The sequence below is a fragment of the Uranotaenia lowii genome, chromosome 3, assembly GCF_029784155.1.
Source record: "Uranotaenia lowii strain MFRU-FL chromosome 3, ASM2978415v1, whole genome shotgun sequence".
NCBI classification, from domain to species: Eukaryota; Metazoa; Arthropoda; class Insecta; order Diptera; family Culicidae; genus Uranotaenia; species Uranotaenia lowii.
The window spans coordinates 53135627-53160626 of NC_073693.1; the positions used below are offsets into that span (position 1 = coordinate 53135627).

Sequence of the window (25000 nt, forward strand, 5' to 3'; positions counted from 1 at the left end):
TCATCACATTTGATAGGCCCCCGAAAGGCGCGCCGGCGCATTTCGTGACACAAAGCCCATCAGAGTCAAAGATTAAGCGGTAATTTTTAACTCTGGTAGAGTTAAGAGAATGTTCATTTTTGCTCTTTTTTGTTAAGGCTCCTCCAAAACACATTCGCTGTTCCGTGCCGTTCCGTATCCGCCCGAAATGAAATCTCAAAAGCGATTCTAATCTGTCCATTTCAATTCTCTTTTGGGATCGAATCGAAACCTCCTAAAAATAAAAATAGAGCCGTCTCAAGCCAGGCCGCATGTTGTTGGTGGACGTCGAACAGAAGGCTCTCATCCAGGATGTTGAACTTAAATCTCAAATTGCCAAATCTCGACCCCACACTGAATGGCTCGATCAGCAGGTAAGATTGACGTTCTGTGTATTGTACCCTAAATCATACTCAAATTACAGAAACTACTCGTGGTTGAAGGTCGCCGGATGTACTAACCCATTTGGACAGAAACATCACAAGCAACATTTGAATGAGTAAACAAATTTTGGCCTAACTGAATAACAGTAGTGGGCACCAGAAACACACCACATACAACATCTGCACACCATAGTGACGTCGAACTTTATTAATCTGTATCTCTGTATTCTTTTTATTCCATTTCTCATAATACCATCACAATCAATTAAATAAAACCAAAAATTTTTTGGCTCTCTCTAACATATTCAAAGTTGGTAAGTTTCAAAATTGAACTCATTGGTATCTAAGAGTGAAGTTTGGATTTGCATTTGCATACTTTCTGGATTGTTTTCTTAAAAATTATACACTGTTTGCATGCATTTTCGTTAAAAGTTTTTCGTTCAAGAATTTTATCCAAAAAAATACTAATCACATTCCGTACAAAATTTTAGATATCTATGGACGAAATCCGTCGTGAGGCTGCCGAGCACAATATTTGTACGGATTTGGCTGCGTATTTGCCCCCGGCCGACAAGCGTGGTATGATGGATCCTCGATTGCAGCTGTACGGCTACACGACGGAAACGATCCACATGTTGCTGCTGCCGATGATCAAGAACAAGAAGGAAGCGCTCGGATCGATGGGTAACGATGCGCCGCTTGCCTGTTTGTCCGCATTCCAACCGTTGCCGTACGAGTACTTCAAGCAGCTGTTCGCCCAGGTCACCAACCCACCGATCGATCCCTTCCGGTAAGTTAGAAGGGGGCTTATTCCAATTGGCATTTTACCACGTCTTTTTCATTCCTCAATTACACAGCGAGAAGATCATCATGTCACTGCAATGCCCAGTTGGGCCGGAAGCTAACCTGCTTGCGGCTTCACCATCCCAGGTACATCGCATCTGGCTAGATAACCCTATCCTAAGCATCCCAGATACTGAAATCCTCAAAAGGAATCAGCATCGTGGATGGAAGACTAAGGTAATCGATATCACTTTCCCAGCTAAAGAGGGACCGGATGGTTATTTGACCGGTCTGCGTCGTATTTGTTCCGAAGCTCAAAGTGCCGCGCAGAACGATTTCCAGCTGTTGATGTTGTCGGATCGTGCTGCGGGGCCCCAGCGAGCTCCCATTTCTGGACTATTGGCACTGGGCGCCGTTCACCATCATCTCATCGAGACACGTCAACGCATGAAGGTTGGTCTGTTGCTGGAGACTGCCGAAGCCAGGGAAGTTCACCACGTTTGTGTGCTGTTGGGTTACGGAGCTGACGCCATTTGCCCGTATTTGGTATTCGAGTTGGCCGAAGCTCTACGTGATGAGACTGTCATCGACCCAACGTTGACAAACGACGCGATCTACAAGGCATACGCACAAGCTGTCGAAACAGGTATTCTAAAGGTTATGGCAAAGATGGGAATCTCCACGCTGCAGTCCTATAAGGGTGCACAAATCTTCGAAGCTGTTGGACTGGGTAACGATGTAATTGATCTTTGCTTCCGTGGAACTCAGTCCCGTATTGGAGGTGTTAACCTGAAAACGCTTGCACAAGAAGGTCTGGAGCGGCACGAAATGATTTACGGGTTGCACAATGCCGATACGAAAATTTTGAGGAACCCAGGTCAATTCCACTGGAGAGCTGGCGGTGAAGGTCACATCAACGAACCGGCTGCCATTGCGGCTCTACAAGAAGCATCCATCAATGAGAATAAATCAGCGTACGCCAGGTTCCGCGATACTACCATGAATAGTGTAAAACAATGCACGCTTCGTGGTCAGCTTCAATTCGTGAAAGGCCGTCCGAAGATCGACATTTCCGAGGTTGAACCGGCGAGTGAAATTGTTAAACGTTTCGCAACCGGAGCGATGAGCTTTGGCAGTATTTCGTTGGAAGCTCATTCAACGTTGGCTATCTCAATGAACAGAATCGGCGGAAAAAGCAATACCGGTGAGGGTGGCGAAAACGCTGATCGTTATTTGAACCAGGATCCTCAACATAACAAGCGTTCAGCTATTAAGCAGGTAGCTTCGGGTCGATTCGGTGTAACGGCAGCTTATCTAGCCAACGCAGATGATTTGCAAATTAAAATGGCTCAAGGTGCCAAGCCTGGAGAGGGTGGTGAGCTACCTGGTTACAAAGTTTCCGAGGACATTGCCCATACTCGTCACTCGGTTGCCGGTGTGGGATTGATTTCACCACCTCCCCACCACGATATCTATTCTATTGAAGATTTGGCCGAGTTGATTTACGATTTGAAATGCGCGAACCCGAGGGCACGTATCAGCGTGAAGCTAGTTTCGGAGGTGGGAGTTGGTGTTGTAGCTTCCGGTGTTGCCAAGGGTAAAGCTGAGCATATTGTTATCTCTGGACACGATGGTGGTACCGGTGCCAGCTCCTGGACCGGTATCAAATCAGCCGGTTTGCCGTGGGAGTTGGGAGTTGCTGAAACCCACCAAGTTCTGGTATTGAACGATCTGCGCTCCAGGTAATTTATTCTAAAAAAAATGGTCAACGAATATTTAAATAAAAAAATCGTTTTCAACAGAGTCGTGGTTCAAGCCGACGGACAGCTACGTACAGGGTTCGACGTGGCGGTTGCTGCCATTCTTGGTGCGGATGAGTTTGGTTTCAGTACTGCACCCTTGATTGTGATGGGTTGTACAATGATGCGTAAGTGTCATTTGAACACCTGCCCGGTTGGTATTGCTACCCAGGATCCGGTGCTGCGGGCCAAGTTTGCTGGCAAACCGGAACATGTCATCAACTACTTCTTTATGCTGGCTGAAGAGGTAACTATAGGATTTTTCAGCAAATTCCGGTCTAAACACTATTGTTATGTTTTTTTTTTCTCAGATCCGCGAAATCATGGCAAATTTGGGTCTACGGAAGTTCCAGGAACTTATCGGTCGAACTGACCTGTTGCAAGTTCGAGAGGGTTTGAACAATAAGGCATCGCTTCTGGACCTTCAAATGGTTCTGAAGAGTGCGTTGGATTTGCGTCCCGGTACAAACATTATCGGAGGTTCCCTGAAACAGGACTTTGTGCTGCAAAATCGTGTGGATAACGAGTTGATTGCAAAATCCCAGGGTGTCATCGATGGAAAGGAACAGTCGGTGACCTTTAACATTAAAATCAAGAACGAGGAGCGTGCATTTACTAGTACGTTGAGTTATGAAATCGCTCGAAAGTATGGAGATGATGGTCTACCGAATGGTCGATCGATCAACATAAATCTGGAGGGATCAGCCGGGCAGAGCTTCGGTGCGTTCCTAGCTAAGGGTATACATTTAAATCTCGTTGGTGACGCTAATGACTACGTAGGTAAGGGCTTGTCGGGTGGATCAATCATCATTCGTCCACCGGCAGAGTCGCCATTCGAATCGCACTTGAACGTGATCGTTGGAAATGTATGCCTGTACGGAGCTACTTCAGGAAGAGCTTTCTTCAGAGGTATTGCTGCCGAACGATTCTGTGTGCGTAACTCGGGAGTTACGGCCGTTGTAGAGGGTGTTGGCGATCACGGTTGTGAATACATGACCGGTGGTGTGGTTTTGATCTTGGGTCTCACAGGCCGGAACTTCGCAGCCGGTATGTCTGGCGGTATTGCTTATGTTTTAGATGTCGATGGAACATTCCGCTCGAAGGTGAACCCAGGTATGGTTGAACTGCTCGGATTGGAGCTGGATGAGGATCGTGCATTTGTTAAAAGTTTGTTGGAAGAATTTGTTGAAAAAACGGGATCTGTTGTTGCCAAAGACTTGTTGGCTATCTGGCCGGAACCATGCCAACAGTTTGTGAAAGTTTTCCCCTATGAGTATCAAAAGGTGTTGAAGGCCCAAAAGGAAGCACAAATTTTACAGAAAGAAATCAAGAGCATCACAAACGGATCGCAAAAGGTCGAACCAAGTGTCAAAGATATTGAGGAGTCTATACAAGATGCTGTTCTGGCAAAGAAAAAGTTGGATCAAGTTCTTGACAAGACCAGAGGTTTCATTAAGTACAAGCGTGAAACATCGGTTTACAGAAATGCTACTGAACGTCAAAAGGATTGGAATGAGGTCTTCAATTTCCCGCACGTTCGGAAGAATTTAAAAGTACAGGCCGCACGATGCATGGAGTGTGGAGTTCCGTTCTGTCAGTCGAACTCACATGGGTGTCCTCTGGGAAATATTATTCCAAAGTGGAACGACTTAGTGTTCCATGGTAGCTGGAAAGAGGCCATCAACCAGTTGTTGCAAACCAACAACTTCCCAGAGTTCACTGGTCGCGTCTGTCCTGCGCCATGTGAGGGAGCTTGTGTGTTGGGAATTTCCGAGCCAGCTGTAACGATCAAGAATATTGAATGCGCTATCATAGATCATGCCTTTGAACAGGGCTGGATTACTCCTCAAATACCAGCGAAGAGGACCGGAAAGCGGGTAGCAGTCATAGGTTCCGGTCCAGCAGGGTTGGCCGCTGCTCAGCAGCTCAATAAGGCGGGACACTTGGTTACAGTTTACGAGAGAAACGATCGTCCAGGTGGCTTGCTGCAATACGGCATTCCAACTATGAAGCTGTCTAAGGAAGTTGTCAAGAGGCGTACCGACTTGATGGCTGCCGAGGGCATCGAATTCAAATGCAATGTTCACATTGGAAAGGATGTGATGCCTTCGCAGCTGGAAAAGGAATACGATGCAGTTCTGTTCACTACCGGTGCGACCTGGCCTCGTGATCTAAATCTACCAAACCGTGATTTGAAGGGTATTTACTTCGCTATGGAATTCTTGGAGGCTAGCCAGAAGAAGTTGCTGGGTAGTCGCCCTGATTGGATTTCGGCTGAAGGAAAAGATGTGATCGTAATTGGAGGTGGTGATACCGGGTGCGATTGTATTGCCACTTCGCTACGCCAAGGTGCCAAAACGATAACAACGTTCGAAATCTTGCCAACACCTCCGGAGAAACGAGCCGAAGACAATCCATGGCCACAGTGGCCAAAGATCTTCCGGTGGGTTTCAACTTAGTTTAGTTAGAGAAGAGTATTTATAAAATTTTCAAATCTTTTAGGGTTGACTATGGTCACGAAGAGGTCCGCGTCAAATGGGGTAAGGACCCCCGTCAATACAGCACAACTACTAAGGAGTTCGTAAGCGACGGAAATGGTCACATCAAGGGTGTCAATACGATTGAGGTCGAGTGGACTCAGAGCCCTACCGGTCAGTGGAGCATGAAGGAAGTTGCCGGTACCGAAAAGTATTTCCCAGCAGATCTGATTCTGCTGGCCATGGGATTCTTGGGGCCGGAAAAGGTGGCTCCAACCGAAATGAGTGAGTATTTTCGCAAAATTTAGTATCAATTTGAAAACGGGAAATTCATTGCCACATCTTTCTAACGCAGAACTCGAGTTGGATGGAAGAGGAAACATCAAGACAACCGTCGGAACCTACGGCACGACCAACCCGAAGGTATTTGCGGCTGGAGATTGTCGCAGAGGTCAGTCCCTGGTGGTTTGGGCCATTTCTGAGGGTAGACAAGCGGCGCGGCAGATCGATACCTATCTGATGGGTACACCGAGCTCACTTCCCGGACCAGGTGGCGTCGTTGATCCGACCCGTTCCCCGTAAAATCTCTCGTGCGTTCAAGTGTCAAGTGAACAATAAACATAGAATTGTTGTCGAGTATCACGTGAAGTTAAGTTCAACTTGTCGATATAGGTATTGAATGGTTGCCGTTTCAAGGGTTCGCTTGAATGTGCCATTCTTCATAGTAGCAGGAATACTAGAAAAAATAAACAGGAAACGTAAGATACGTCCGGTCGGTTCATAATGAACCTCACTTAGATGGTTACAAAGCAGGATTAGCGAGTCTTATTTGAGAAATAAGGTTTTCGAAGATTCTGATTGCCAAACCGAAAAAATCTAACAATAAAACAGATATCATAAAATTTTGGCATTGAGGCTCATCTAAAAACTTATTTATTATCTGATCAGCTTTTACATGCAAAATGCACACTCTTTTAATTGCTTTTAGTTTACAAATAGAACAGCTATTTACTAGATACATTTATAGATTAAAATAAATTTTACGTTGTATTATTATTAGTTGCCAATGAAAAAGAAGTTATTTTGAAATGTTTTATTCAGAGGTAAAGCCAGTGCACCCAGGAAGAACATTGTGAAACCACAATTTTCGATTGTGCTGTGAAGCATTTCATTCTCTAAATTGAGTAAGAAATGCATTATCTGTGTTATTGTTTCGTCGTCTCACATCAGTAAGTCGTTGGAAGTTCTTCTGATTAGGCTTCAGTTATTTATTTAAGATCTTGTTGAAATACATTTTTATTTACCGGTTTGTTTCTTTATTTTAATTTTCGATCCCTGCATTTTTCTACATCTGCCAACACAGAATCTTATCAAATTACACCTCAATGAAGATGCAATCACTTGTTGAAAAACCTGGATTTACATTAATGCCATTCTCTTCCACACAAAAGCCTCTTTGAAAGAACCACCGAACGTTCTTAACCACCCCATACTTCATTCAACAAACATGCAACTTGAAAGTCATGATGAAAGAGCAGGGAAATAAAACAGCCATTGCGCGATCAACGGATGCCTCAGTGCAGTTTTGGAGAGAAATATCTGTCAATTACGGTTCTACACAAACAAATAAAATTTAGCCATACCTGGAAAGCTCGAAGAATGGCTATCCAACCAAACTAATACTGTATTACGTGCTGTTTAAGTGTATTGACAATAATTAGGTCATATTAATTCGACAGTTTATAAAACTACTTTACGGGAGCGTAGTGAAATCATGCTTAAAAGCAATTACTTATGAACCGAGTATTTCATGTAACGAAAAATAAATCATTTCGCATTAACGAATTTCATCTACCTTTAAAGCTGAACCTTACACAAAAAGCACAACGGAAAGACATTAATATCGTAATGCAAGTTATCTTAATCATCATATAAACTAAAAAAAGGTTTGGTTAGCTGTTTAGAAAATTTGAAAATCTGTTATCGGTGATAAATATTTACAATAAAAACAAGCAAAATTTTAAGATTTTGAGACTATTCCATTAAAAGTGTGAAGGAACAGACAGAAAAATCCTCTCAAGCAGCATTCAAATTATAATCACAGAAAATTGTTAAAAACAAAACGCACGTTCAATCTAGAGAACCTTATGCAAGCAGCGCTTATCGTAATCGTAAAATTACCTAAATGTTAAATCCGTGGAAGTTATATTTACCCAACCACAATGTAAGCACCGGAAGCGGGATAAATGCGGAAATCGATGAGTTCAAACATAACAAGTAAATTGATTGCAGCAGTCCTTTATCATACATACTATACCGCACTGATCAGAAAACCGTCATGTAAATGTTCAATATTGAATAACATATACTATATACACAACAATTGAAAAACAGTTACAAAAACTTGCTTGAATTTATGCCAATAAATGTAGAAATGCAATGTGTCTGTTTCAATGCGTACAAATATCTTTCCTATTTTATTCACCTTAGTTCCAGTTATTTCATTCCCAACAACGCTCCTGAAACTCAATTTCCTACTACCTACCAATACTTTGTTGATGGTTTATTAATGGTTAACAGTTTGTTTTACAATTTTCAAAGTTAGGACAGAATGGAAACTCAAGGTAAGTTCGAATTAAAGAAATATTCAGATCTTCCCTCGACACGGTATGAAATGCCACAAGGTAACCATTTAGGTCCCCTAATTTTTATGCTGTACTTCAAATAAACGCTCTTAACTCTGGACTGCTTTAAACTATTGTGACTGCTTGAATCAACGCGTGCCTGCTCTTAGATGGGGACTCCGTAATAATAAGGTTTGTCGTCAGTTTGAACGATCTGGTTTCCTATGAACTACTTTTTTCGAATCAAGGGAATTATTGATTACGTTTGCTGTTTTTTGAAGCTTGACCTTCAAAATAACTCAAAAGTTTGAATTTTGTCAACTTAAACAGATTATAAACTTTGTGGGACCTATTAAAAAGCTTTTCAGAGAAAATGGTTGCATTTGGAGGCGGTCTTCTTTGTATTTTTAGCCATTCATCCTGTCAATCGTTATGAAAGAATGAGCAATTTGTAGTTTTTCCAGATCGTTAGCCTTCTCAAGTACTAGACATTAAATTTTTCATTTTTTCTCCTTGTTTATATCTACGGAAAGAAAAGTCGGGAATTGTCAACGAAAAATTTCTGTTTGAAAACCTGCCAGGTGACTGCTGAAGAGTTCGTTTTGCTGTCCATTACGAAATTTTTCCAAATATATCTCCACAAGCAGTCCAAATATTTTGCGTACGGTTTTACCACCGTATTTTGTTTATAATACCGGTGGGCAGCTTTTCTACCTTGTAGAAATAAAGTCAAACCTATTTATAAGTCAGCTGGATGAACCAGTCAGAAAGAATTGACTTTTTATCACTGCTTCATTCATCTCACTTCATGGAATCAACAATTTTCCCTTTTAATCAAATTATAGCTCACTATTTTGTCCTATAGGACTTCTTAAACGATTTACCATGTGAACTTTGGTCGAATAGTTGATTTTCAGCTGTTTTTGGGTCTCCCTCTAGGACTTTTCTTGATTTTGTCAATGAACTTCAGTATTGGACACTATCTCGAAGACCACTTGTCATATTATCATTTTGTGTACGTACACATTACATTACTAGGCAGCTTCACTTAAAATTTCATCAATTTCCATCCATGCATTCAAAAGTTATTTACGAAACAAAGTGTTGCATTTTTTTCGAGTACACTCCTCAAGGTGATAAACACGGAAAATAAAAAAAAGGGAAAATTTACCTTTTTGCGAGGTGAATTTTTTCCACCCCTCTTTCGAGGTAAATTTCACCTAGCAAAAAGGTAAATTTTACCTTTTTTCAATTCACCTAGCAAAAAGGTAGATTTTACCATTTTCTCATTCACCTAGCAAAATAGTAAATAATACCGTTTTCCCATTCACTGATTTAAAAGGTAAATGCTTGTTTGTTTGATTGGTTTCTTCAATAATAATTAATTTAAAAAAAAACACAATTCATGAAAAAATTGGTATTTATTTGAAATAAATAGGGAGTTACCTAATATTTATTTTTGAAATATATCACCGTGTTCTTTAAGAATTGTTGAGGCAAGTCCTTTGTTCGCCAAGCTTGTCAGGTCCGGCTTGTCCGGAATAATATCTGAAGGCTGACGGGAATACAACACGAAGCTCTGTGGGCCGATCTGAAACAAAAGCAAAGTATTATGAAGAGAACCAGCACAACTAAATGAAATCTAAGAAAACACTTACCATTTTGTTCCGATTTTCACATATTGTGCACGAAGCATAACTTGTTCCTCAACGGCAAAACAGCTTAACCTCAATAAACGGATTCGTCGAATAGTTACTTTTTTTCGAGATGTACCGTTTTGTTGAGCTCAATCCAGGTCAACTTCACCTCGCTACGAGGTAAGTTTTACCACTGACCATACTGACTGGACACTCGATTTCGTTTTCTGGATAATTTTTCCAACAGTACGCAATGTCGATTCCAGAGTGCGCATCGATCGATTTGAAGAAATGCTATCCCAGTTAGGAAATGCCACCCAACTTTAGAAATATAACACGCAATTTCTACGATAAAATCGGGCAAAACAGTACCGTTTTTCCTACAGGGCATTTTTTGTCAAATTTTTCAGGTTCGCCACCTGCCGTCGGTATTGCGAACCTGCAAAATCTGACAACAAAAAATTAGACAGAAAATGGTTGAAGTTTTGTTTTAAGTGTCATGTCAGTGTGGTCAGTGGTTTTACCTTATTTGGATTTACCTTTCTTTCTAGGTGAATTATACTTTTTGATTCAGCTCAATTCAGGTGAACTTCACCTCGCTACGAGGTGAAATTTACTTTTTTTGGATTCACATTTTTTCTCGGTGAATTGTACCTTTTTTCATTCTTCGTTTCAGGTATATTTTACCTCGCTGTGAGGTGAGTTTCACCTCGAATAGGTAGAAGTTACCTTTTTGGCTTTTGCGAGCATTCACCTTTGCTGTCTCGGTAAATTTTACCTTTTTATTATTTTCCGTGAAGAATCGCGATTTTATCCAGAATGCGCCAAAACATTTTGAAAGATGAATTGGCGATTTGCAGCAAAACTATTTGACATACAACGCCAACTACTTCTCATTTACAGAACTAAAAAAAGGGTGATGATATCTGAATTTGAACACATGAGTGAATACAAATCGTTTTCAAAATTGTGATTTTTTAGAAAACTATCAAGTTTGGTGTAAAAATAGTTGGACTGCATAAGAAAATTTAAAATTTTTTATGTTTTTCTTTCACGCAAAAAAAAAAATTCACGTTCTTTTTATCAAAAATCTCTTTTTATATTTCAATTGTGAATAAACAGAGTTTAGACCTTATGTTATGAATAAATTTCAACTGAACTTTATTTATGTAGGTTTCGAAGATTAGAATGTAGGCAACAGAAGCAGTCATGCCAGGTTGAAAAATGACCCACAAATCAATACAAGAAATAAGGGAAAAAGGAATTTGGTTTATTTTAAAGGGAATTCATATAAAATATGAACACATTTAATATCTTGTAATCACAGAGTTGCTTTATTCTGAACTTTGCTTTTGTTATGATTTTTCTTAAATATAAAAATCCTCTTAAATTTTACAGAACATTTCTGCAAAACAAAAAAGTGCATCATGTTTGTAAGCAAATTGCCTAGAGAAAAAAGAGATCAATGGACACTACTTGTAATCTGCAATCTTCTAACATTTACACAATTACTTCCTCTTTCGACATTCTGTTTTGTTCTAGGTTGACGAATTGGATCACGGGTTTTACCGGAACGATATTTGCTTTCTAGTGAGAACTCGATACTATGGATAAAAAATATGAATCAATGCTACAAAACTTGATGAAAATATTATCGTTTTTTTTTTATTTATCCATGCATGAATCAAAAAGTTCTGAGCGAATTTCAGGGTAAATGTTATCTTTGTCGACTTCAATTTAAAGAATTGCTGTCTTTCCATTTTTTTAGTTTCGGTCTTGTTTTGCGAGTGCAATCGTCAGCTTTCCATTAAAAACGAATTGTTTTCTTTCATCTTCATTTCCATGCTGATGCAAGTTCCTACAAGATATTTCCTTCCGGGAACTAGAAAGTACCAGAAATTGAATAATAAAATTATGAGGGATTAGGTAAATCACTTTTTGTTACCTTATTCTCTCATCTTTTCTTATCAAACATTTCTTTAAATAGCGAAATTTTCAAAATTTCGGGTTTGTTTCGAAAAAATACTACGCGATTTGACGTTTGAATCCATAACATCATCATTTTGATCACAGTGCCATCTTAGAGTCGTTTTGAGCTGCAAATCGCCAATAACATTCTGTAAAACATGCTTTAATCTATACTAGTGGGATGAATCATCCAAAAGGATGAAAATCCCTGAAAAGAATGCTTTGATCTAAAGTCTGTTTCACATAGAATCTGGTCGCATCTTTTCATTTACTGCAGCGCCCCTAGTTGTCACATCGCGAATCTATTGACAGTGTTTTGATTCGGATGGTTTGTTTACTTAGTGGTGAAAATTTCATCAAGATTGAAGCAGTCAATCAAAAGTTATCGACGATGGAACGCGAAAGGCTAGAGAAAATTCTGCACACTCACGTAGAGAAACCGACGTGGTCAGGTGTAAAGATCGCGAAATTCCTGAAATATCCAAAATCGACTGTAAATTCGGTGCTGCAACGTTACCGGGAGACCCTTACGGTATATCAGCATACGAACCAGGCGTAAAAGTATGACCGGAAGCTGCGAGCAAAGGTAATTCGATCAGTTCACAATAATCCTGGAATCTCCTTGCGTGATTTGGCGAAAAAGTTCAAGACGAACCACAGTACAGCTCGACGAATTTGTTTGCGAGAAGGCTTGCGGTCGTATCATGCAAGCAAACACCTCAACAGGACGCTGAACCAAAACCTGGTTGCTAAAACCAGGGCAAGGAAGTTGTACGAGAAAGTGTTGACCAAGTACAACGGATGCATTTCGATGGACGACGAAACTAACGTCAAAATGGATTTTGGACAAATACCCGGTAACAAATTTTACCTTGCGAAGTGTAAAGGGAATGTTGCGGGTAGATTCAAGTTTGTTTTCGAAGATAAATTTGCTCGTAAGTTGTTGATTTGGCAAGGGATCTGTAGTTGGGGGAAGAAGACTAAGATTTTCATCACTGGGGACACAATGAATGGAAAAGTTTACTAAGAAGAATGTCTCCAGAAGAGGGTTTTGCCATTCATTTGGTCCCACAAAGGTCCGATGAAGTTCTGGCCGGACCTGGCAAGCTGCCACTACAGCCGGGATGTCGTTAAGTGGTATTTAAGGAGAACAAGATCGATTTGGTTGAAAAAAGTATCAATCTACCAAACTGTCCGTATTTTCGTCCCATCGAGAAATATTGGGCAATAGTTAAGGGCAAACTGAAAAAATGTGTAAGTGCCATGAAAAAACCCGCTCAAATAGAAAAGTGGTGGAACAAGATGGCGAATGAGGTTACCAGCCGTACTGTGCAGAAAATAATGGGTGGTACCAAAAAAAAGTTCGAAAATTTATCCGAAAAGCTGACGAATGATTTTTATGTATTTTTTTTTCCTTAAAGTGCAATAAAAACCCTATAAAATGTCATTTTTACTTTTGTTGTACGTTATTTCTTTGCGGAGAAATGGTCTATTTTATCCGAAAAGATTTTATGATTACGACTCTACCCACCTCTCCTCGTGTCTCGAGAGCCCTCGATCATTACGTCTCTTGACCCAATTCGAGACGAGAACAACTCGCCTCTCCTCGGGTCTGGAGATAACCACACAACCTTTTTCTCCATCTCGACTCTTCGAGACTCAACCTGAGGCCCATCCACTGGGCGCCACATGTTACGGCACAAGGCCCCTCTGTCTGTCGTGAGTCAATCGTATCCGCGAATCGGGGCCAGGAACCTCCCCAAAAGGCAGATCGATCGAAACTCGCCAAACATTTGGTCGTCCCGCATATCGGGGTCGCGACTACCCGATACACGTTACGATCCCTCCCTCTTGCAACTGAGCACTGGTACCAAGGTACCCAGTCGCACCACGTTTGAGCCACACTCGGCACGCAGCTCGCCGGTGTGCTGGCTGCACCAAGTGTGACGTGTAGTTCTCTTGGCCGTACGCCTACAGGTGACAAGTCTGTAGACACGTTTCCACTCTGCACCTCGGGGAGGTGGAACTACGTCGCAGAGCGATTCTATGTGAAACAGACTTTATGTATCTATAGGTACTAGGGTGGCAGGCAAACCAAAAACCATTGAGTCTCAGAAATTTGATTTTTAGAGAAAAAAAAATGACATCAGATTTCGACGTTTTGGCCCTTATTCTGCGCCTCGAGTGACGTGACGATAGTCGAGTCACCCAAGTCACTCTATTCCCGTAGTCGGTTTAGGTGAGGATTGTCACTTCGGATGAACTTTGTGAGTTCTTACCCTATTCTCGTAGTCACCGTGGGTGAGAATCGTCGCATTCGGGTGACGATTTTAGGTGACAATTGTCGGTACCTTTTCAGGTGGTGACAAGATAGAAATTCAATGAAAATTTTCCATAAAGCAAACTTAGTTAGGCTCTAAATAGTTCACCACAGACAACAATGGCAATTTTTTGAAAACCCAGATAAACTTATTTACCTTTTTAAAGAAAATCAATTTTTTTCACCCCGTGAAAAAAAAATTTGTAATGAAAAAGATGATTTGTAAAAAGATGATTGTAATGAAGATGATTTAAAGAGCTGATTTTCAAATCCAAATCTAAAGTTTGTTTCTGCATGTATAAAGTTATTTATTTTAGAAATCAAAATCCAAATTTAAATTTTACAATAATAGCACAATATTGGTATGAAGGTGTTGATGATAATATAATCCTTTCAACGAGTGGTCATCTCCAGTTTTGCCCATCTCCAGTTGGATCCATAGAAGCCTGGAACTGAGGCTTTCTGACGAACATGTTTCCTGGATCGCATCCGCATCTGATAGCCGATAGGTTGTACGGTTGCTTCCAATTTTCGGCGGCATTCCATTATGCTAACAAAACCTGCCACCTTCAATTCACCCCTACGAAAAGTGCAAAAAAATATATCCGGATTAGCTCGGATCATTTCTGTTTTTTTTTAAACTTACTTGTTGTTAAATCCTTTCTTATCCAGGGACAATACAATACCGGTTTGTCGGGACAGCAGCCGACGACTCCTGCATTCGTTTTGCATATTTTCCTCTGGGTATCATCGTATCAGCCAGCTACATGGTTATGTTTTCACACCAACTTCTTATCTAGCTTGAATGCCTTGCTTAGATCGTGCAATTCGACGGTAGCCTTTTCCGAACCGAAAATCTTACTAGTTGAATTAAAAACGAATTTAAAAGTTTGAAAGCGCTTACAAAACAAAACAAACCAAGCCGGTTAGACACATAAGTTCATTTGGTCACTCACCCACAAATGAGCACCTGTCACTTCACCCACACAGACTCCGGGAATAAGGTGACAAATCTCACGGTGACTCGAGGTGAGGTGACAATCGTCACCTCATGCGCGGCGCAGAATAAGGGCCTTTATGTATTTCTGAGTCATTTGGCATCAAATTTAAATTTAAATGTTTTCGATTTGCTTTGGTTCCCCTTTAGATATTTTAGAGGGTTAAGAAATCTAAATTTGAGCGGTTTGAAGCAACAACAGAAACACGTAGACCCAACTTGGATTTAGAGTTGCAGAGATCTCTTACGAGTTACGAATAACTGCTGATGGTGAATTAACCCTCTAGTTGAAAACCCCTCAATCCTCCCAATTCCCACATCAACGGATCGACCTCTATCTTCAAGCTATTCGAGTTTAGGAAAGATTATACCGTACACAGTTCGCCCCGATACTTGTAGCTTGGATTTGACGCACTGGGATACCGATCGTGTGATAGATTAGTTAACGGAAAAATCTTGGCACTCACAGCATTGGCCAACCTGGATATCGACTCTGCACTTTCTACCTTTTATGACCAACTATGGGGTATACTGCGTGAGTACACCCCCCTAGACAACCAAACCAAAATAAGCCGTTTAAGCTCCCTTGGTGGAACTCTAAAATACGAAGAAGCTGTCATTCAGTTTCCAAAACTGAAACGTTACTTAAAAGAGAAATCTGATCAAAACAAATCGATATTATCACGATTAGAAGTCGAGTTTTCAATCCTTCGAAATACTTTAACGATACATATCAAATATCAAACGCAACTTTAAGCAAGATCCATCTAGCTATTGGAAGTTCATGAACAGCCGCCGCCTTAAAAATACGGTTTCATCTTCTATATCGTTTCATGGACGCACCTCGAGCAGTATCAGAGAATCAGATGATTTGTTTGCTGAATTTTTCAGCAGCGTATATAGCTTGTCAACTCCTGACTGTGCTGATACCTATTTTGGAAATCTGTCGAGCTATGACGTCAGGCTACCGCAACCTCTATTTACCGGTCAGGAGGTGCTAAACATTCTCAGTACGCTCGATCCATCGTCGTTGGTTTCGAGAATAGCTGTTTCTCTTGCAACACCGCTTTGTCTTATTTTCAACAGATCTTCGATCTCAAAAGGAGTTTTTCCTAGCCGTTGGAAAATTGCTTCAATTTCTCCAATTCATAAGTCTGGAAATCCTTTCAATCCTCTGCTGTTTCTCAAAAGTCTTTGAAGGCTCTACTCAGCAGCTACACCATGCTGCAACTGTTTAAAAACTGCAGATGGACTCAACCTTCAAGCCTTAGATAAAGTGCCTCATATGGTCGCATTCCTGCATTCCTACCTGTTACGTCGTCTTAGCTTTATAAATATTCGTGGAATTAAATCTACTGGTTTCGATATGCCGTCTGGTGTTCAACAGGGAAGTCACTTAGGACCGCTTATCTTTGTAATTTTCATAAATGACCTAGCAACCTCAATCGCCAAAACTTCTGTTCGCAGATGATTTGAAAATCTACAGGATCATGCTGCGACTTCAAGACTGTGCTGTGCTTCAAGAAGACATCAATAGACTACTCGCATGGTGGGGAAAACATGGGATGGAAGTAAACGCTGATAAGTGCAAGTGTTTTAGAACCAGAACCTTCTTGGTTTTTGAATACGCTTCTGGTGACACTACGCTTGCGGACCCATACCCTCTCAAGACAGTGTTCTGCTCTTTAGTGCGAAGTAGAGATGTACCGAATAGTGGTATTCGGCGAACGGCCGAATACCGAATATTGACCTTTTCAACTATTCGGCCAAACGAATATTCGGCCGAATATTCGGCCGAATATTCGGTCGAATATTCTATTGAGTTTTTAATGAAAAAAACCTAAGCGATTATTTCAATGCTTTCTATTTCTACCATATTATTCCGCCTCATGTTTTTAGTCGATTATTCTCCACCAGATGATGTTATCGGATGATGTGTTGCAAGATATTTTTTTTAAGAAGGGGCCTTTTTTGTTGTGGTACGTTTATTTAAAGAGGGTTTTAAGCCTTAAACTTTAACCCTCAGCAGGTGTCCTTTTGATTTTTAAAATGTCACCAATAACTGAAAAGACATCAGATGATTAGTCGCTTCTAGGACGTTTATCATCAAAGAGATTGTATTCTTATGAAATCTGGTGTAAAACATGTCGAAACAGGTGCCAAGCTATTTGAAATTGCTTCTCTTATATTGAATTGAATGGAGGTGGAATTTTAGCAAGGTATTTTCAAAATAGTTGTTGAAAAGATAGATGTTCTTTAACCTTAAGCATACCATACTTTCAAACACACGTATCAACACAATCAGGCATTCAGGACGATTGTTGATAAAAATATTAAAAAGTCCAAAATTTATGTATGTTGTTAAATTTTTGGAAAAATCGTTATTGAACACAAAATCTAAATAATTTTAAAGAGAAAATTTGAGTTTTTTATTTGATTTAGTAAATTATCTGCTTGGAGTTTACCTAAGCAAAACTCGGGAAGATGTAAACAATATCTGGACATCCCGGCCAGATTTGACTTATCTGGATTCTTTACTGGATTTATGGGCAAGCCTGAATATATCCAGAAAATCTGTAATAAACTATAATCAAAGTATAAAGCGATACCGTTCAGCATTCTCCTGGACGATCTACAGTGAAAGATTCGCGGATACACCATAGATGTTTTGCTGAATCCATAAGTTTTCAATGATTGTGTAGCTTTTACATCATTACTTTTGGATATTTTATAAATTATCCAAAATTATTTGAAAAAATTACAAGTCTGTAGTAGATATTCGGCCTATTCGGCCTATTCGGCCGAATACTTAGTTCAGCTATTCGGTGAGCCGAATATTCGGCTTAACGGTTTTTCGGCGGTATTCGGCGCCGAATATTCGGCCGACCGAATATTCGGTACATCTCTAGGCGAAGTTTCTTGGAATATGCGGCACCAGTTTGGGCACCTTACCATTCTGTCCAATATTCTTCGTTATGCACTGCGTCGACTGCCCTGGCGAGACCCCGTAAGGCTACCTTAACCACAAAGGTGCGCTCTTCTGTCTATATCGTCTCCGAGTCAAAAAAGAATATATTTGCAAGAATGTTTGTATATTTGTATACCCTGACAAACAATGTTGACTGTTCACAATTACTCCAAAGCTTGAGTTTGCACGCCCCAGCCCGCCGTTTGCGCAACCAAACCACCTTCTGGCTACCTAAAAGCTGAACAGTTTTTGGACAAAACCACCCGCTTAATCGATAATGTCAGGTCTTCAACAATGTGTCGCCCTTTTTTACTTCAATGTATCCAAAGCAATGTTTAAATGTGCAATCCGGGACGTTCCCTAGCTTTAACATCATTTTAATTAATATTAGTTAATTTTAATACTCGGTCTGTATGACGGCGGTCAAAAACTTAATAAACAAAAAGTTTGAATAATTCTAGTAATTATTCCTTTATTTTCAAGAAATGCATATGGAAAAGCAGTCAAGTCAAAGCACAAAAGCATTAAAGTGCACAGCAGTTCCAAATTGATGTCATATGGATTTTGGAAGCTGAATTCACAGAAGAAACAAAAATGATGTTTATTTCACAGTACAAAATATACAATTTTCTCATGTAAACGTTATTTAAAAATTCTGTTAAAAAAATCATGTATGAGTTTTGAACCAAAAAGTAGCTTTTCAAACCCTAGGGTTTCAAAAATTTAAAAATGATCCCAATTCGACTCAGTCTATTGTAGCAGTCCAGTTGTTCCATTTATTTTTTATTTTTTGAAATTTCTCGTGAGCGGATTTCCAAAAGGTTTCTTTTGAGTTTAAAACTCAAGCCAAACTTTTTGCAGATGTTTAAAATACTTCAATACAATTGTTTTTTTTCGACAATTTGGATTTAACGTTCAAAATTAATCAATACTCGCAAACACGTTCGAATACAACCCTAAATTCATGTTTTTCTCCTGAAACTTTGCTAATTTTGGCTTCAATACAATATTCAAAAGCTAAATTAAAAGGAACACCAGCTCTTAAAACTAAATATGCTACTCAAAAGATATATTTTTAAAAGTATTTTACGTTGACGTCTTCAAACCTAATTAAGCAGCCGAAAATTTAATTCAATAATATTAAAGAAAATTTTCTACTTCTATCAATCTTTCCACAGCAATGAAATTAGACTGTACAATGAAACAATAACGATTCGAGCTGCCTCAAATTTCCCAAATATTTTTGGAGCCGCATCATCCATAATGCAACCTCATGCCGCAGAGGCTATCTCCACTTGGCTCAGCCAACCGCAAATAGTTGTGATAGTTAAGTCGTCGCACGCAAGATAACAAGTGAAAGTGAAAACACAATAAAATAATAAAGATGCTTTATGATCCAAAGGAAGGTTTGGTACATTTGAAATGTTAAATCGAGCTTTGGCCAAATTGTTCGCGAGTGCACGAGCCCTGCCGGCCGATACATCGACCCGAAGTTAACAACCGGCAACGAAAAGGCGAACCAAAACAAAAGCCCCAAAAGTGCAATTCGCTTGATTTTGTTGGCCGTTCCGTTGAAAGTGAAGAGCCGAGAAAAAGCTTTGATGAAGTATGTACCTACCTTTAGTTGCAAATTAGATTAGTGCCAGCGACGGATCTCTCAAGCTGTATAAATATGGTAACTCTTAGTAGTTTTCGTTTATCAGCCTACGCGGCTCAAAAATCCTTGACGATCAACTTACGTGTATCGAAAAACAACTCACAGCGTGACGTCACATCTACTCGGGGTTTTTACCACAGTTTTGGTATGTTTAGAGTGGTTCCAATTTCATTTTTAGGAGTTAATATTCCATCCTTGCGTGTGTACCAAATGTCACGAAAGTAATATGAAAGTTTTATGACTTTTTTCATTTTCTCTATCAATTTTGTATGGGAGCCGCCCATTTCAAAAACGTTATTGCTCAATCTTCATAATAATTAACCCTTGTTTTAAATAAATAATAATTTCAGTAAAAAAATCTTGAACTTGTCATAAATATCTCATTGAAATTGATTGGGTTTTGTCGTGTTATACATAAATTTTGTATGGGAGCCCCCCGTTTCAATATCGGGAGAGGTCATCCTTTTCAATAAATAATTTTTCGGTCAATTTTTAAGAAAATTACTTGATGAGTTTTGTTCGAATTTTGTCATAGCTTAAGTTCGTTGCGTATGAGAGATCCTTTTCCCTGAAGACGGAGTGCTTTCAAACTGTTATACAATCCTTGGCTCAAAAATTACTCTCGGATATGAAATTTCACATTACATATTCGTAGATTTGAACAAAATTTGAACAAAATCGCAAAACAATTGTTCGAGTTACCTCGTATTTCACGTTATTTTGGATGGGAGCATGCTTATTTAAAGGTGGCATTAGAATCAATTATCTTATTATGACAAGACTTGAATGAATACCAAATTTATTGAAAATCATATTCAAAAACTGCATGAGTTCTGTCCATTTTTCTATAAATTTTGTATGAGGGTTTACTAAACGTTTCTTAAAGTATGTCGTAACTGTGCATCTTTGCAAAAGGGTAGTTGCAGAACCGATTTTCTAGTATTTATACTTTTTCGAAGTCGTTGCTGATATTTTGTGAATTTTTAAATTCTTAGTAAAACGAACAGTAAAATTGTTTAAACTTACCTTTTTCGCCTCGTACCATGAACAAGAGATGAGTGAGCATCCTGTAATAAAAGAAAATGGATGTATATAGTCAAATTAACCTGCTTAGGCTTGTGTAAAATTGCTTGCAAAATAATTTATTTCAAAATACCCTTGTGGAAAAGCCATGATTGGTGAGTTAGGGTTTCATTTTAGTTCAAAAATCGGTTTAATTTTCATGTACCAATTAGAAATGAACAAATTATGCAAATGGACTTCTCAACATCCTAAATAGATTTCTGAACTTAGTTAAAAAAATTCTATAAATTTGGTTATACATACAGTCGGCCAAACATTGTCCGTACAGCACTGATATCGGCTCCGAAATATTTTTAGGGGAACTTTTTCTATCAATAGTGGAACCACTGACCACACTGACATGACACTTAGAACAAAAATTCAACCATTTTCTGTCTAATTTTTTGTTATCAGATTTTGCAGGTTCGCAATACCGACGACAGGTGGCGAACCTGAGAAATTTGACAAAAAATACCCTGTAGGAAAAACGGTCCTGTTTAGCCCGATTTATCGTAGAAATTGCGTGTTTTATTTTTAAAGTTGGGTGGCATTTCCTAACTGGGATAGCATTTCTTCAAATCGATCGATGCGCACTCTGGAATCGACATTGCGTACTGTTGGAAAAATTATCCAGAAAACGAAATCGAGTGTCCAGTCAGTATGGTCAGTGGTGGAACTAAAATATCTGGAGGAATCAAAGTAGTCGGCGGGAACAACTGACGTTTAATTTTCAAACTCCTAAATTTATTCGAATATTTTCTATACAGTTCCAAAAGTTTTCAAGAATATTGAAAAAAAAATACAATCGAATATTTTGATGCTTTCCAGTTTTTGGACATATCAACAAGAGAAATGAAGATGTAGTATTGAAAAATCAAGTGTATGTGTCAATAATGGAGAAAAAGGGTCCGAATTCTCTCAACTCTAAGATAAATCTGGTCTGTTTGCTGATCCCGGAAGAGGATCCTTGATTCCGCAATAAAAAATGTACAAGCTTAATATTCTCTTTTATTAAATTACCAATTTAAAACCCTCGTAACTTATTTCAACAGTTTTCAACTTCTAATCAGTTTATTTAACAGTTCTCAACTTCCTCCTAAAATTGCTAGCTAGCTAGCTTAGTTGACTTTTCAACTTCCTCTTAAAATTGCATGTAAAAAAAGCTCGCTTATCATCGCCGCTTATCACTTATCATATTTTATTTACCGAAAATATCGTTTCAATTTGGAGTTCAAAGTTATTTCTTCTTCAAGGAAACCCTTTCAATATTTCCTTTTTCTAAACAATTTTGTCAGTTCTGTCTGTTTGAATTAAATCTTTTATCGTCAGAATATGAATTAAACATTAGACTGGGTCGATTTGGGGTCATTTTTGAATTTCTCAAACCCTTGGGACTCAAAAGCTTCGTTTTGGTTCAAAACTCATCCATTATTTTTTGCAGAATTTTTAAGTAACGTTTACATGAGTAAATTTGGACTTTTAGGTTTGTATGGGAGAATTGAATATTTTGTACTGAAAAATCATCATCATTTTTGTTTCTTCTGTGCAACCGAGCCTGCTAATGGTTTTTGTGCCAATTTATAAATTCTTCAAAGGAAATTTCCCGCTGAACAACTTTGTCGAAGACCGTAAATTCGTATCTTATTAGACAAAAAAGTTATTAGCTGTTCATCATAGGTATGTCTTTTGGCATTGATGAACAATAAATTCAATAGACACCACTGTTATGTGCCTTGCGAGGTATTGCATGACTACTTTTCATGCAATACTTGCGGGGCATGCAGTGGTGTCAATTGAATTTATTGTTTATCAATGCCAAAAGACATACCCCTGTTAAACAGCTAATAACTTTTTTGTCTAATAAGATACGAATTTACGGTCTTCGACAAAGTTGTTCAGCGGAAATTTCCTTTGAAGAATTTATAAATTGGCACAAAAACCATTAGCAGGCTCGGTTGCACAGAAGAAACAATAATGATGTTGATTTTTCAGTACAAAATATTCAATTTTCCCATACAAACCTAAAAGTCCAAATTTACTCATGTAAACGTTACTTAAAAATTCTGCAAAAAATCATGGATGAGTTTTGGACCAAAACGAAGCTTTTAAGACCCCAGGGTTTGAGAAATTCAAAAATGACCCCAAATCGACTCAGTCTATTAAACATGCTTAATATTCATCATTATTTTTAACGTTAAAATAATAATGCTTAATAGTTTGAAATAGGAATTTCCTTAGGAAATGTCTAGGAGCATAGGAGGTGAGGAAACCAATGATCACACTATTCACCAAAATGGATCCTGATCAGTACCTTGCTTCACTTACATAAACCTTTCCTAGAATACATAAACATAGATTCGCAGACGTATAGACGGTTTCTATAGTTGGTGATACTGGTTTATTCTTGTTTCTCAATTTTTCAAAATAATCATTTGGAACATGGAGATTGCTCTTAGAGCCTAAAAAGTATTCTACTAACATTCCTTCCATTTATTCTCATTGACTACTAGGACGCGGCCAGCGCCGTTATTGATCATTTTTGCTAAGGAAGAGAGTATGAGTTTTGTACGTTGAGAATGTACTGCTAATCCCAAGCACCATGCCAATGGACTTTGCTCAAAATTCGATCGATCACGGATGTTTTTGGCATTTTTTAATAAAAATCATTCTCTCATTTAAAATTTTGATGTAAAAACTATAAAAATTGGAAGATTATAGGCGAAGTTTTGCTTGACAGTTGCAACAAATTGTTTTATTGAAAGAAACAATTCTAAGCCGTTGTATGCGTTATGGCTTTACTACAACAACGAAACAAAAAGTGTATTCCAACTTTTTGAACACTGTGTAAATGTTTGAAGTGTTCAAGTCACAACACACCACTTTTTAAAATTTTTGTTCTGAAGTAGAACAATCAAAAATGATGGAAAATAATTTTAAAAACATTGTAGTATTTTTGTGAATTTTGAATAGTAAAATCTTGGGAAACTATGGGTGGGCGCTTGGAATGAGACATAAATAAAAGTTATTCGAGATTAATACTTCCCTGGTTTCAAACCTTTTGAGAAAAAAAATGATAATTAAAATTTAACTTTTGCAAAGCGCCACCCTACTGCAAACGAATATTCGATCCTACTAAAATTTACTTTCCCCCAAACTGGGCGTCCCCGGTCCAAAGACTTGCCAATGCGTACTATTACGCGAATATATGTGGATTACAGCTGAGGTTCGACACCAAGCAGCGTTGATCGAGTCGCTGCAGACGTAAACAAACAAACAAGAACTGCTACCGCTGCCACAATATGCAGAGTAGATTTGTAGGCCAGCAGGGTATTGCATAAAACAAGTTGGCGCGCGCGGGCGCGATTACTGCTCTCTTACTCTCCGCGTGAAGTGAAAGAAAACAACGAAAACGAGGCGCACAATCGATCCTTAGCCGATACGCCTCAACCCGAAACACGGGGATGCGTCATCGCCGTGGCCGAATGCGACGACCTTTGTGATGCGCTTCAATCGTCGGCGTCAGCCAACCGGAGCCGACCGGAGAAAGAAAAATGAATAAGATTAAGTTTTGGCGCTTAACTCGTCGAATCTTAACTAAATTTTACAATGGATGGTCCGAATCGGACCGAGAAGGGGCCAAGTGGGGGTTTGGTTACCACATGTTGGAAGTTGGAAATACCCTCCAAAGAAGCCCCGTCATTCACAAGGGGTGGTTTTGAGAGTGGACTGCGATCCGACATACGACGGTTGTTGCATTTTCTTACCGCGGCCGGGGAGTTGTCTGAAGTTGATACTCGAAGTATATACCTCGGTGATCGCGATCCGCAAACTGCAATCAGGTAACAGCATCTCTGCGCGACAGCTGTGCAGGAATTGTTCGCTTGTTGCATGATCAATTGAATTAGGGAGGCTTAGAGTGGAGTGACATGAGCATTGTTCAGTGCAATCCGGAAGTATGACACGTGCAGTGATACAGTTTATGGTGCTGGGTCTTAGCCTGGGATTGGTTCGATCCATTACGGTTGGAAAAGAGAAGAAATTGGGTGGTGAAAAGGATACAGAAAGGTGGGCAAATGAGATGCTGGTTTTCGAAAGACTGTGATTGCTCATTTTGTGTTTTCTATAATTATAGTTTAACGTATTCTTCCAATGGAGAGGATCAGTTCATCTTTGCCGATACGACGCTTCCTGGTGTCATAGACGGATCACAACAGCCTGGGCCTAGTTCTGATCGAAGAAATGGGGGGAAAAGTGTCAGTGAATATTATGAATCCGGTTGGCAGCCTCTGTATAGTTTGGCATTCGAA

At 39.3% G+C, this 25000-nt stretch overlaps 1 protein-coding gene across 2 annotated transcripts; it reads left to right on the top strand.

Annotated features, from left to right (window-relative positions):
- The first annotated feature begins 13 nt into the window (after positions 1-13).
- LOC129751528 (uncharacterized) lies at positions 14-6771 on the top strand. Of its 2 annotated transcripts, XM_055747077.1 has the most exons (8): positions 14-79; positions 138-392; positions 893-1191; positions 1259-2926; positions 2987-3230; positions 3295-5426; positions 5486-5745; positions 5816-6771. In XM_055747077.1, the coding sequence occupies exons 2-8, from the start codon at positions 291-293 to the stop codon at positions 6040-6042; spliced, it is 4932 nt and encodes a 1643-aa protein (XP_055603052.1). In that variant the 5' UTR covers positions 14-79; positions 138-290; the 3' UTR covers positions 6043-6771. The 2 variants fall into 2 exon arrangements, with proteins under 2 accessions (XP_055603052.1, XP_055603053.1); XM_055747078.1 differs by having other exon boundaries at positions 43-392.
- The last annotated feature ends 18229 nt before the right edge of the window (positions 6772-25000 follow it).